Source organism: Pundamilia nyererei, unplaced genomic scaffold (assembly GCF_000239375.1).
Source record: "Pundamilia nyererei isolate P.nyererei 1_Seehausen unplaced genomic scaffold, PunNye1.0 scaffold00095, whole genome shotgun sequence".
In the NCBI taxonomy this organism is placed as follows: domain Eukaryota; kingdom Metazoa; phylum Chordata; class Actinopteri; order Cichliformes; family Cichlidae; genus Pundamilia; species Pundamilia nyererei.
In genome coordinates, this window is record NW_005187496.1 from 1,943,454 (window position 1) to 1,956,969 (window position 13,516).

General features: G+C 40.1%; 1 protein-coding gene across 3 annotated transcripts in view; it reads left to right on the forward strand.

Moving 5' to 3' along the window:
- The window catches only part of gas7a (growth arrest-specific 7a), a 47,282-nt gene extending 38,411 nt beyond the window's left edge, over positions 1-8,871 (forward strand). For all 3 annotated transcript variants that reach the window (XM_005739954.1, XM_005739956.1, XM_005739955.1), the window contains 3 exons: positions 2,934-3,013; positions 3,551-3,649; positions 7,107-8,871. In XM_005739954.1, the coding sequence (XP_005740011.1) occupies positions 2,934-3,013; positions 3,551-3,649; positions 7,107-7,220 (293 nt within the window). In that variant the 3' untranslated portion in view covers positions 7,221-8,871. The remainder of the gene's footprint in view (positions 1-2,933; positions 3,014-3,550; positions 3,650-7,106) is intronic.
- Positions 8,872-13,516: the final 4,645 nt, after the last annotated feature.

Consider the following 13,516-nt stretch of genomic DNA (forward strand, 5'->3'; position numbering starts at 1 on the left):
TGCAGCTTTGTACTGCACAGGGAAGTCAAACTTACAGTAGCAGTCTAAAGTTTGCACACTCACGCGTTTGTGTAGTTACTGTTGCATAAAACTGATTACTCTACAACATGTAGTGTCAGTATTACTGCAGAATCACTGGCTGTTATTATCATTATCAGCTGTACTTAGCAGCTGCTTGCTGAGCACATCAGGATGACCCTGCCCAAACCTACTTGAGTATTTTAGAAAACTTACCTTTTTTTATGCCTTTTGACATTTCGCTCACACATGTAAACATCTGTTTATGTCACTGAAGACTAAAGTTTTCAAAAACTCAAGTTCTGCACTCGCGTGTGGACAGGAAGTCGAATATTTGGTCCTCTAACATCACAACAGTGTGTGCCTTTATATCCTTTTTAGACGTCATTGTCATGTTATTGTTTGCATAATAACTTTCTAAGCTTCTAGTTGGTCAACTTTACAGTGAGGGTTCTATCGCTTAAGTAAAATAAATACATTACTTAAAAAATAAATTGGTTATTTTACATTAATAAATACATAAAGAAGTACAGAATTAAATGTAGAAATTCAAATTAAAAGTTAAATATGTGCAGAAATAAAACTGTTACTGTAAATGAATACTGTACATTAATAAATAAATATTGATTTGTGATATTTTTTATGCATTTTTCATCCTCCATATCCATCTGCAACGTGGAAGGCTTAAACTAAAATATCAGCCATATGTTCAATATTCTGCAGACTGTGTGGATGCATTGTTATTATGATGTGGGGGGTTTTCTCGCCAAAGAGAAGAAACTCTATGTTTGGCATCCTGATGAGAAAAGATCCTGTTGTAATAGTTTCCCTCCATATTTCTCCTCTGGAGAGGAAACGCTCTGCAGGAACTAATCTTTCTGTCCGCCCCTCAGTAGATTAGTCACGGTTCACAACACTAATCAATAACTTCCACGAGGCTCAGGTGATTGATGTCGGCTTTGTGCTGCTGCTACCTTAAAGTTGGGCCAAATACTACTCGCTGCTAAACACAGGGAGGTGTTTTACCCATTTTACCTGCACTGAAGGAATTTTAAAAAGCATCTATGGTTTTCCTCTTTTCCTAGCTCAGTGTAAGGATGCAAAGAGCTTAAACTTCCTGCCGTCTTTGGTCGGCAGTAAAGAAACTGGAAGGAGAGACTACATCAAAAGGATGTTTAGGATCATAGACAGTAGCTACAGTGATGTCGTTTTGAAGCCTTAGAAGAGCATTTTTCAAACTCAGTGTGATGAGCGAGGGACAGACTGCATGCTCAATGGCTAATGACTTTTCAGTCACAAGTCTTTACCCAATGAAACGAGTGACTGAGCCCATAATATCATCAGGAAAGTGTTTAGAGAGGTCCTGTACACTTCAAGAGGACCAGAAATCCTTTTGTTTTCACAGGTTTCACCCCCTGGTGGCTATTAAATAGAATACAGGTTAGAGGCACTTGTGTGTCGTCTTCATTTTTCAGAGCCAGAAGCTACGTGCATCTGTTTTAACTGTCGACGTTTAGCGTGTATTGGAAATCCTGTTTACAGCCTCATATAAAGGCAACTGTCTAAGAACTGAGCTTGAACTAATAAAAACCACAGTGCTGATGAAATACAATATAACACAAACAAAACACAAACATAGCAACATCAAAGCAGTTTTATCAATTTACTATAAAAATACAGTATTTCTATAATATAAAACAAATAAAATGTTCTGTTTCTTTCAATTCTTTACTTGAATCATGTGAGGGGAGGAAATGAAAAAGTTATGTAAAACTTTACCTTCATCCTGTGAATATTTCACAGTTACAGGACCTCAAGGTCGAGGGCAGGTTGAAGTATGGCCCTTTGTTCCAGCACATATCTACAGAAGATTTCAGGGATGAAAAACAAATTTAAGCTCTGTTAAAAAACCACAACCATCAGTTTAATGTCGGCTGCGTAGAGGAACAGAAACAGCCATGAATATCTGAATACCTGAATATTTGTTCCTGATACGTCACAGCAGAAAACTACATTTTGGTTAAACTGTAAAGGGATCGTATCACATGGAGAGATGGCTGCTCGAATTATATCATATAAAAGGAGTTGCTTTTACCTACCGTTTGACATCCAGGCTCATCACTTAGCCGTGATTCCTTCTGGGTCAATTCATCTTTTATTAGATTATGTTGAATGTCCATATAATTATAATTTAATACTATACTGTTATTTACAGTTTCATTATTTATTAAACACAAATTTAAAAGGGAAAAAAATATATCCTTCTTTGGTCATTCAGTACCCTTCGGTCATGATTTGTAAGAAGATTTTTATTATTAAAGTAACTGTTTATATAACGCATTACTGCAGGGATGAAGCATGCTGATTAATACTGTTGTATGCCCCATAAAACTTAGTCACAGTCATTGTGGTCTACATAAATGAGACAGCAAATAAACTAAAATCTGAACAAGTTGCTCAAGGAAAAAACTTTAACAAGTACCATAAAGGCAAAAAGCTGTCCACAGCCTGAATATACAGATACAGCAACAAAATATCTCCTGAAATTTAGGATTTCTTCTGTGGACACCCACAATTAGACGTTCCACTCACAGTAAAACAAAGCTGCCTCTCGACACGTGAAATGTCCTTACATCTGCTTATAGCTGAAGTGCAGTGTGCTGTAAACCGTTCATTAAACGCTTCTATCGTCTTGAAAGGTGCTAAACATTTATAGTACAGGTCGACGAGAAGCTGGGATTCATCTGTGATGGCGCTGCGCTCGCTGAATGCTGATCCCTGAGCGCCCTCTGCTGATCGTTACAGGCCTTGCAGCACGTGTTAACCAGCAGATCCACGATCATGCATTCAGAGCTGAAACAAAATAAAACACCATCAGCTGTTCTTCTCATCGTGTTGCTATGTGTTTTTTCCAGGTGATGACCTGATGCGCTGTGTGGACCTCTACAACCAAACCCAGTCCAAGTGGTTTGAAGAAATGGTGACAACCAGCATGGTAAACAGCTGTGTGTGATTCACGAGCCAAAAAGACCGAAACAAAATATGATGCATGTCTTCTCTTCTAGGTCTGAGCTGTGACACTTTATACTGTGTAATGTATACTGTACAGGAAAATCACAAATAAGTACAATTAGGTTCTGTAATTAGACTTTAAACATTTACACCAATGAACTAAAGGTGTTATGGTTTTTAACAGTGGACACTTAATAGCATTGTGTGCAGGTATTTGTCTAAAAAATATTATTTATCTGGTTTTAAATCATATTTATAACCTCTGAAAGATATAATATTTCCTAAATACTGTTGATATTATATTCAAATGTAAAAGTTAAGCTTGTGTTGAAAGAACCTCGGCAGTTTTATATATGAGGTCAGAGAAAAGAGCAAAAGCTGGATTTTTATTTCAACATATTCAGTGGTGGGATCTCTGCTCATTAATGAAGGACTGATAATCTGCGTGATGTCAGTAGTACAGCGGTTATCGGCTGTCTGTCTTACTAAGTAGGACATTTGTCTTCCCTTTTCCGTGTAGGAGCTGGAGAAACTGGAGGTGGAGCGGATCGAGTGGATTCAGCAGCATTTACGACAGTATACGACCCTACGGCATGAGACAGACATGTTCAACCAGAGTGTGAGTTTGTGGCAGTTTTAGCACTTTTTTGTGGTATTATTTTGGCTTCTGTTGTCATTTTGTGTCCTGCTTTTGTTCTTTTTTTGTAATGGTTTTGTCTTATTAGTAGTTTCTGCTTCTGTCTTTGCAGGTTTCTAGTCTTTGTGTAATCTGCAGAGCCTTTTCTCACCTTATTTTTTACTTAATCACTTCAGTTTCTCGCTCAGTTTTCCTGGTAACTGTAATTCTGTGTTTCCTGCTGTTTTTTGATCACAAGAACTCTAAATCCGTCTCCAAAGCCACTGATGTTGTGTACTCATTTCATATTCACAGATGAAAACAGAAATCTCACCCTTAAGATTGTAGATGGCTTGTAAATGATGGATGTACCCACACACTTCGGAGCCAGAAGCTAGCGTCCCTAATTTATTCCACAGTAACACTGCAGTTCCCTTTTTTCCAGATCCAAGCAGAGACTGTCGGCGAGAGCCTTCAGTGTCAGACTTTGGAAAAAACATCTTTTCAATCCCTGCTTTGTAGCTACATTCTATTAATTTGTAGTTCCGCATTATCCTTAAAACAGTTGGTTTTAATACTGAATGGAGTTGATTTGCTTCTTATAGACTCACATCACTGTACATCATAACTTTTTTTGTATTTAGAGCCAGAGTGAAAATATTGGCTAGTTAATCCACCTAAAACAGGTCACACATTGCAGTTTTCTTTGGGCCACATTCGGGCTTAGTCAGATGGAAGTATTTGGGGTAACCCATGCCACACCTCTCGCCTACACCAAGCCAGTGCCTTAACGAGGGTGTAAGTATCAAAAGTAGTACTAATATGATATATAAATAATTTCTGTGGCAAAAATAGGGGGAAAAATCCAAAGTTCAGCATCTCAAAGGGACGTGTTCCTTTTTGTTTTGTCATGTATGATAAATATAAAATGTGAAGAGGCCGCCTGGCAACGTACATTTTCTGAACCAAATGATTGAGGTGTGGGGAAAAATCAATACAGCATAGCATCGCGATGTGTGTGTGGTGATATGGGAACAGTATGAACCAGAGGGCTCATCTCATGCACCGCCGTCCTAGAATAACGTTAGCAAAGCAAACTTAAATCAGCTCAACGAGAAACCAACACTGAACACCATGACAATGCTACGTCCTAGTTTAATGGTTTCCCGGAGCTTGAGGGTGTTGCACACTCACAGCATCTTTAGATCACCAGGCACAGGTCTCCTGATACAAGGCTCAGTCTGACTTGGACTGACTGCAGTCACACTCAGAGGTTGTTGTAGCTTTGCAAATAATTGAGTTTAGTGTATAAATGCAGACAGATAACCAACATGTTACCATCAGTGAATCAGTCTTTGCCACCAGCTGGTTTTATTCTGGTTACATTCCTATAGACCAGGAAGTTTGCTGAGCTCACATTTAGTAGTTAAATGTGGATTTCTGTCTATGTCAACATCACAGTTAATTGCTGTGTTATCAGTAACAGATTACATGTAATTGCCATACTGAGCATATCGCAGAATATTATAAAAATCGCAATAAGAAGTTTTGTGATAACATCATATCGTGGACCGTCTGGTGATTCTCACCTTTACTGAACAACAGACTGAATAATCAGCTAATCGGTGCATTACGGGTCCGAGTAAACCATCAGCAGTGGTTTCACTGCTGTGATGCGACTTCGTGCTTCGTGCTTCTTGAGCTGGCGAGCGTAGGTGCTGTGACAGAGCGAGCCCTGGGCGATCCCGCGTCAGCCTTTGATGCAGCACGCCGGCTGAGCTCTCTCAGATCCTCAGAGAAACCCGCCCAGACGTTGTGCTCATTTAGGGCCAAAGGCCTTTGAATGTGACGAGACGTTTTCTGTCAGCGCTGTAGGAAGCTTCCAGAACGAGGGCGCCTCTCTGCGTGAAAGCTGACAACATGAATACCGCAGAGGTGACAGACGCACCAGAGATGAAACCAATACAATCATCTGCAAGCAAAATATAGGACAGTTCAAGTCACACAGCTTTTACGTTTGGATTGCTCACTTTTTGTTTTCGTCTGCATAGAGGAAGATTTTAAATGTGCAGCAACACTGAAGCTCAATGAACCCGACTAATGAATACAGATGGGAGTTGCAGCCGTAGGCCACGGTAATCTCATGATCTGGTTTAGCCTCTGTTAGCACACAGACTTTATGGAAGACTCACAGTATTCTGAGTTAAAATCTCTGGTTCACATCATTAGTTCTTCTTCTTTTTCTTATCCTCCATATTCATCATCCTTTGTCCTGGTCACTCCCAGTTTAGATCTTAATATCTTCAGCTCCACCTCCTGTCTTTTTGCCAGTGCCATCATCTCTAATCCATACACCATAGCCGTTCCACCTTCGCTTTCACTCTTGCTGCTATCCTTCTGTCGCAACTCACCCCTAACACTCACCTCCACCTGCTTCACCCTGCCTGCACTCTCCTCTTCACCTCTGTTGCTTTGGATGGTTGATCCAAGTTAGTTAAGGTTGCTTTTACTACCTCTGCTCCTTGGATGTTCACCTTTCCCCCTGTCTCCCTCTCATTCAGACATCCTTTAATCACACATATGAACAAAACTCCCGACCATGGTCTCGGCCTCATGTTGCATTTCCGTTGGCTTGATTGAGGCTTACATTCTTTGCTTTGTGCAGCCGAGTGTGAAGTCCGAGGATATGAATCCCATCTGGAAAAAGGTGGATTCCCCTCTTGGACTTGTTCTTGCATTTTTGAGTTGCTCCAAATGTCCAAAATCTCATCTACGTACAGCATGATTTGCTTCTAGAATCATTTTTGGGATCACAGTTTGAATAAACTGCACTGGTTAACGTCTCTGAGAATAAGAGCTCCTTATAAAGAGAATTAGAGAAACAGGAAAAGAAGCACTGTTCTCCTGAATGTTTAAATTGTTTTCTGATCATTTGCAAGAGAAAACCTAAAAAGGTGCATGTTGGGTAAAGTTAAAAGCCTCATGTCACCAGGTGGGACAGGTAGCTGCTCAAAATAAGGTCTCCTTTTTACCTGCGTTATGACATCCAGGCCACACAGACTCAAAAATGTGCTAATATTTGTGACACTGGGTGATGAGCTTCCTGATTTTCAGTCCTGAACATTTCATGCGGATATCTACTTGTGGAGTTATGAGGGCTCAAAAACGCTGCATTTCGACCTCCTCCACTGCAGTTTGAGGGCCTGACAAAAATCAGCTGATTGTGAAGAAGTCATTTGGGTCAAAGTCATTGATTTTGCAAGTAATGAAACATGTTGTTATATAAAAACTGTCACTAAAGTTTGTGGTTTAGTTTGTCACCAAACTCTTTTGGGATTTTTGGGCAGATTATCCAATCAACTGACCGCTCAGCACCTCCTGTGCACCTGACCTTTAGGTGTTTAACTCTGAATGAAGACTGAAGTTTTAAGGGGTCACATTACTGTTAATATCTTTTCAGATGGTTGAGCCCGTCGACCAGCTGCTGCAGAATGTGGATCCCGCCAAAGACAGAGAGCTGTGGGTGAAGGAGAACAAAACCGGCGATGTTCGGCCTGTGGATATGGACATATAGCTCGTCCCGGCCTGACCTGGGATCAGCTGTCCTGTCTTCAGTATTAAAACACATCCACAGAATCCAGAAACACTTGATGACACTGATTCGGGGACGGTGCATGTTCAGACCCCTGAGGTCTGCTCATCCTCTCTCTGAGTGGAACAGTGAGGAGGAAAACAGTCCAGCTAACAGTAACGGACCCAAGTACCAGCATGTTCCTTCTAAATTTAAACCCCATCATAATCCACATTAGCTTACTGAATGCCATTTAACATATTCTGCTGTTTACCTGTTGTAAAGTTGAGATTATTAAAAAAAATGTACGTATTTTGAATTGTTCAGTTTAGCGTCAGCCAACACTTTTCCAGTCTGAGTAAACCAAACAAAAAAAAAGTCTGATTATTGATATTATTTTGGATACTGAAGCATACTGAGATCTTGGAATGATATATTTTCATAATTTGCTGGTCCATTTTGGTGGAAATGCATGTTTTGAATATATTGTTTTCACTGTACGTGGAGAGCTGCACACTCTGTGGAACCATGATGGCTGTTTCGGTGTAGTTTATGGAAGTTAAACAAGGTATTCTCTATCTTGTCCATAATTTTGGAGCTTTCTCCCACTTAAAAAAAGGAAAGTGTACAGCATAAATATCCAGAAACCTCAACTTTTCCAAGCATTTTGCAATCGGGATTTGATTACACTCAGCACAAGTCCCAAGATGGAGTCCCAAGATTTAGGCCAGGGTCTATTTTGAATCAGCGCGAAGGAGGAAAAGGTGGTCCAAATTACACTGAAACACCTTTTAGTGCCTAACGGTTATATACCTGGAATGTCCTTGATTTATTCTTCTCTGCATCGGTGTACATTTGTACATACTGGTTCGATGTTTGCACTGTTCAACGTCGTCTGTTTCACGTTTTGTCGACCCTTAAAGAGAAGATCTTTAAGGGTCGACATGCAGCGGGAAGTGCGAGGTGATAGAGATATCAGAGACTGCATGTAGACTACGTGTCCGTGTTTACATATATGTGTTTGTCTGTCGCGGTCTTTACATTTTGTTTGTTTTGGAATAATTTTTCTTTTCTATGTTCCCAGAAGGACAAAGTTAAATAATAAAGCTTTTAATCCAGCTGCCAGGCACTCAAAAAAAGTTGTGAAAAAGTAAAGAAATGCTTAGCTGCCTTATGAAAAACACTGACCGTTCGTCCCCTGCAGCACATTCAGACTTTGCTTTGACCCCCACCCCCCAAACGGCTTCATGTGTAGGTTTGAAATAGTGTATTTGTTGTAGAGGTTTTTATAAGTGTGTCTCAATGTTGTGCACTAAGTGTGACGAGTTATGTTCCAACTAAATGTTCTTGACCAGAATCCACAATGACATAACGGTTGAGTTAACTGCCCTTCTGTGGTGACTGTTTTCATTAACGTGAGTTTAATCCGATTTTCCCAATGTTTTTAAGAATGTTGGATCACAGGTGACCTCTGTCCCGACGGTGTAGTGAGGAATGCAGTGTCCAAAATAAATCTCCTCTTTGAAAATTAAATGCCACAGCGTGTCGTTATGTAACTCTGCCAGGGGGGGCTGGGGGTTTAGAAATGGGCAGTTACATCTGCAAGATGTTTCATTTAAGATCTGATTGATGTGAATAAAAAAAATTTAAACTCATAAACCTGGTGAACATGTTTTATGTTAAACCTGCAGCTCATAACACTGCTCAAGTGTTTCTTACAGATTTTCATATAATGAATCCAAATATGATTATTATGGGGTTTGTTTTTTTTTTTACATTTTACACGTGAATTACATTTTTGAACAATGGCACAATCAATATCAGCTTTAATTCACGAGGTTTTCCAGACATCTAGCATGAACTGTTTGGGAATTATAGATGCTTTTTATAAAAAGCAGCAATGTGAAAGTTATATAGCCGTCTGTGGACCGGATCAGGGAAACTCCCCTTTATATCAATGTAAATATGTAAACTACACTCTTAACCCTGACGTATCTTAGAAAGTGTATTTTCAGCAGTACATCTCGTTTTTTCTGAATAACAGAGAAATGCTGCCACAAGTCTTTGGTCATAAATTACAACAATTAAATGTGTAAAATTATAGAGAATGTTCTGGTAGCTCATTGTCGAGGCTGTCCTGTAATTACAAAAAAGGATTTTTGTTTGTTAATTTACAGAAATTGTCCTTTTTTAAGTATTGTGGACCCATTGTAAAAAAGAAAAGAAAAAAAATTATAGTAGTGACAAAACAGGAAATCTTCTGTCATTTAATTGCTTATCTGTGTTTTTTGTAACATGAATGACTATGAAAAATGAAAATGAATGTCTTTATCATTAAGAAAACGCTGGAATACTTATTAAAAAAATACTTCATAAGCCCCAAAAGTTTCCAAACTGGAGGCCCTCCGACCTTATGTTTCACACCTCTGCTCTAACTAAACTGAACAGCTGACAAGTTTGACGAGCATATGAGATCTGTTCCCTCATTATTCTGAATTAAACTGATACAAGATCTGGAGTTGATTCCAGGTGTTGAACTTGCATTCAGTACTTGTTCACTGGAAGAATGAATATAAGGCCCAGATGGTCACACAAGTGAAGGAGGCCGCTGTTAGGCTGAAGTACCAACGTCTAGAACCCATAGACACACGAACCAGTGATTATATTCGACTTAGGCTAAATTAACAAGCCCACAGATACTCGCATTTTGCAAGTTTCAAAAACAGCTTTAAACCTCAAATAATGCCAATAATTGCCAAATGATGGCAAATATGAGACCTGATCAGACTGGTACAACATACAGATTGGATTTAAACATTAAATAGTTAAGTTAAACAAGCTTACAGGTGAGTACTCAGCTATTCCACGGACACTGTGAAGTCTGTATAAAAGGCAAGGTAGAAGACCTGAGGACGGATAAAAGGACGGGGGTAAAAAAAGAAAAAAGGCAGCAAAAACTGGTTTGACACAATATATGAAGGCCAAGCCAACTAAATCAGGGATGACATTTTTTTATTGGCTGAATCAAGCAGTGGCTACACTATTAGCTTCAAGATAAACACTAGCAAGATTAAAACTGCAAGTGAGGCCACCAATCATGGCCTACAACAAAGATATGGGTGGAGCTGACCTGTCAGATCAGCTCATTCTGCACTACTCCACCCACAGAAACACTGCTCCCTGGTAGAGGATCATCTTGCTGCACTTCCTGGACACTGCAACAACAAATGCCTTCATTTTGCACCGTAAGATGAGCAGTGCCAAGTAGGTGCACCCCATGACACACAAAGACTTGGTGTGTTAGCTTTGTGGCATGGACAAGACCAGCCAGTGTTCCTCAGAGAAGGAGAGCTGATCACATTCCTGTGCCCGCTGTCCCAACCTTAGATCCTGGCCTAAAAGCTACCAAAGGCAGACTGAAAGGTAAACACTGTCTATATAGTCATAGCTCATCCCACTTTAGAAAATAACAGCTAGATTCCATATTAACTGACTGCACAGCAGTCCTTTATCTATTGTGTTAAACTGCAAATGAAATATGTCAATTCAATTTTATTTATATAGCAACACAACAACAGTTCCCTGATATTTCTTTATATTGTAAGGTAACGTAGAGACCCAACAATAATACAGAGAAAACAGGGAGAACTAACTATACTTTTAGTTTGGGAGTTTCAGAGCTCTGTGTGTTGTGTTTAGAGATCACTGGGTGTCTTTGTGACAGAGTACCATAAAAGATAGATGGCAGTCAACAACAAGGGAGATTTAAGCATTAATCACAAATTGAAATATATGCCTAAAAAGTACCTGAATCTTTCTTAATTAGCATAAAAAAGGGATTGTGTGTCACTTCAAACACAAACTGTCTTCTTGTTTATCGCTTTAAGGCTACATCCACACTAAAGCGTTTTCGTTTGAAAACACATCGTTTTCTCTCCGTTTTGGCCTCCCTTCCACACTGAGGCTATGTCCAAACGTACACGGGTATTTTTGAAAACGGAGATTTTCCGTTTTCGTTTTAAAAAACAACCCCGTCCACACGTAAAGGCAGAAATGAAGGAAAACGCTGCTAGGAACATGCCAAAGCAGCAGGTGGCACTATATTCCTAACCGTGTAGAAATGTTGGCCAATCAGAAGTCTAGAAGCCTCGGTGGGAAAAAGTAAACAAAGCTGGGGCATAGAAGCAGAACCGAGTCGTATGTGTGGCGGGACAGTAACTGTGTGTATATGTAAGCATTTAAACACTGCAGAGAGTAGAATTAACAGTAACAGTATTGTAGAAATTAATTTCACTGAAACAATAACGTGGCGCACACTGTGACGTCAAAAAAGGCGCACATCTTTGACGCTGCGTTTTCTCTGTTTTTCTCGTCCACACGTAAATGCAAAAACGGAGTTTTAGAAAATATCCACCCTGGCCGGAGTTTTTAAAAGTCTCCGTTTTCAGTGACCAAAAACGCCATTTACGTGTGGACGAAAGGTGCAAACGCATAGAAAAATCTGCATTTTCAAAAATACCCGGGTACGTGTGGACGTAGCCTGAGACGGCGTTTTGAAAACGCTCTCAAAAACGCATACATTTCAAAACGGAGCTGTCCCGTCGCAGTGTGGACACTTGAAAACGCAGACTTTCTAAAACGATGACGCATGTTGGTCATATGATGCTAAACTCCGCTGCAGGTCCATATATCAAACGATCACTATGGCATTACTGAGAGTTGAAAAACTGTCTAAAGTCTTTTATCTTTAATAAAATGATCAGCGTTCTGCTCTACCAGGTGTAACATCCAGGCATCCATGAAAACGGAATTTATGACATTTAACGGAGTTAGAAGTTAGCAGGAAGTTAGCTCGCTAGCTTCTATCTAAATACAATATAGCATGTCCTGACTGCGGGGTTTTGGAAACAAATTCAAACGTACAGCTCTGTTATCACTTCCAACATAAATGAAGACAGAAAACTAAACAGCAGTGACGTTTGTAGGGTTACTGAAGTTTGGCTAGCTGGTATATAATGATGTGCTACGTGACCGCTAGCGACACAGCTATGTTATCATAATATAAACAAGCTAACTTTTTTTTCCACTCGATAAAAGTTAACGTGAGTGTTCTCGGTGGTCAGGAACAAATGTAATCGCATGGCAGGATGCTGTAAAAGGACCAAACTTCAGCCAGGAGAACAACTGAGATAATCCATCCACAATACGAGGTTAGTCATTCATATACTGCTGCATAGGCTGGGCTGTAGCTACATCCTAAGGTTTTAAAAACTGAGCTTAAATAAATGATTAGCGGTAATAAAAGCCGAGGGAGGTCAACAGTGATCACTGACTGTATTAGGAGCTTTTTGAGATAAAATAGAAGAAAATACATAACATTAAAAATGTTAACAACACAAAAGCCATATTAAACGCAGACTACTTTAGGCCCGGAAGTAGGATTCGTCGCGTCATCACTGAACAACCGGATACTGTTCTTTGAGGCGGTCCAATATTTTGCGTATTTGTTCTGGTCCGTCTCCCAGTCGATGTTCTCGTTTGCTTTGGAAACCTTGTACTCGGTGACTCAGAGCAACAACTCCACCTCATTATCAGTCCACTTGAAAAATTCGTTGCTTTGTCTTGCCATTTCGCTGCCACGATTCAAAGAGCCGGAATGTAAATAAACGGCAGAGGGAAATGACGCAGGTCGAGTCATCTTGCGTTTCACGCATGCACAGAACTGCAACGTCAGCATTTTCGGTCGTTTTAGTGTGGACTCTTTGAAAATGACTAGTGTGGACGCGGAGCGTTTTCAGACGAAAACGCTGTTTTCACATCTATCCGGGCTAGTGTGGACGTAGCCTAAGCTTAACAAAGAAAAGTTAAACTAAAAGTAAAATATACTAATGGATTCAAGTTGGACCACGGGAAGCAAATGATCTATGCGGGGGAGCATGTTGGAGCAGTGTATCGTTCTCTGTGCCAAGCCCACATTATCCTAACTGTGAGTTGGCTGTGTGTCTCAACTGACCTTCAGCTCCTAATAGGATTGGCTGATACAGAAGGATTGTTAACCTGAGCCTAATTCCCTTCATAAGGAGCTCTCATCCCGATTTTCTTGCTTTCAATCTAATGAATGAATCCAAGTGTGAAAAAAACACGCTGGAGAGCTGCCAGATGTATTAGAGAGTAAATTGGCTGTCAATAAAAGGCTGCCATGCAACCACTGAGTGTCAGGACGGCTCATAACACTGCAGAGTCAGGAAGTCTTTAGGTATACACGTTAGAGGAGGTGACTTATCACCAGGCTGGATATT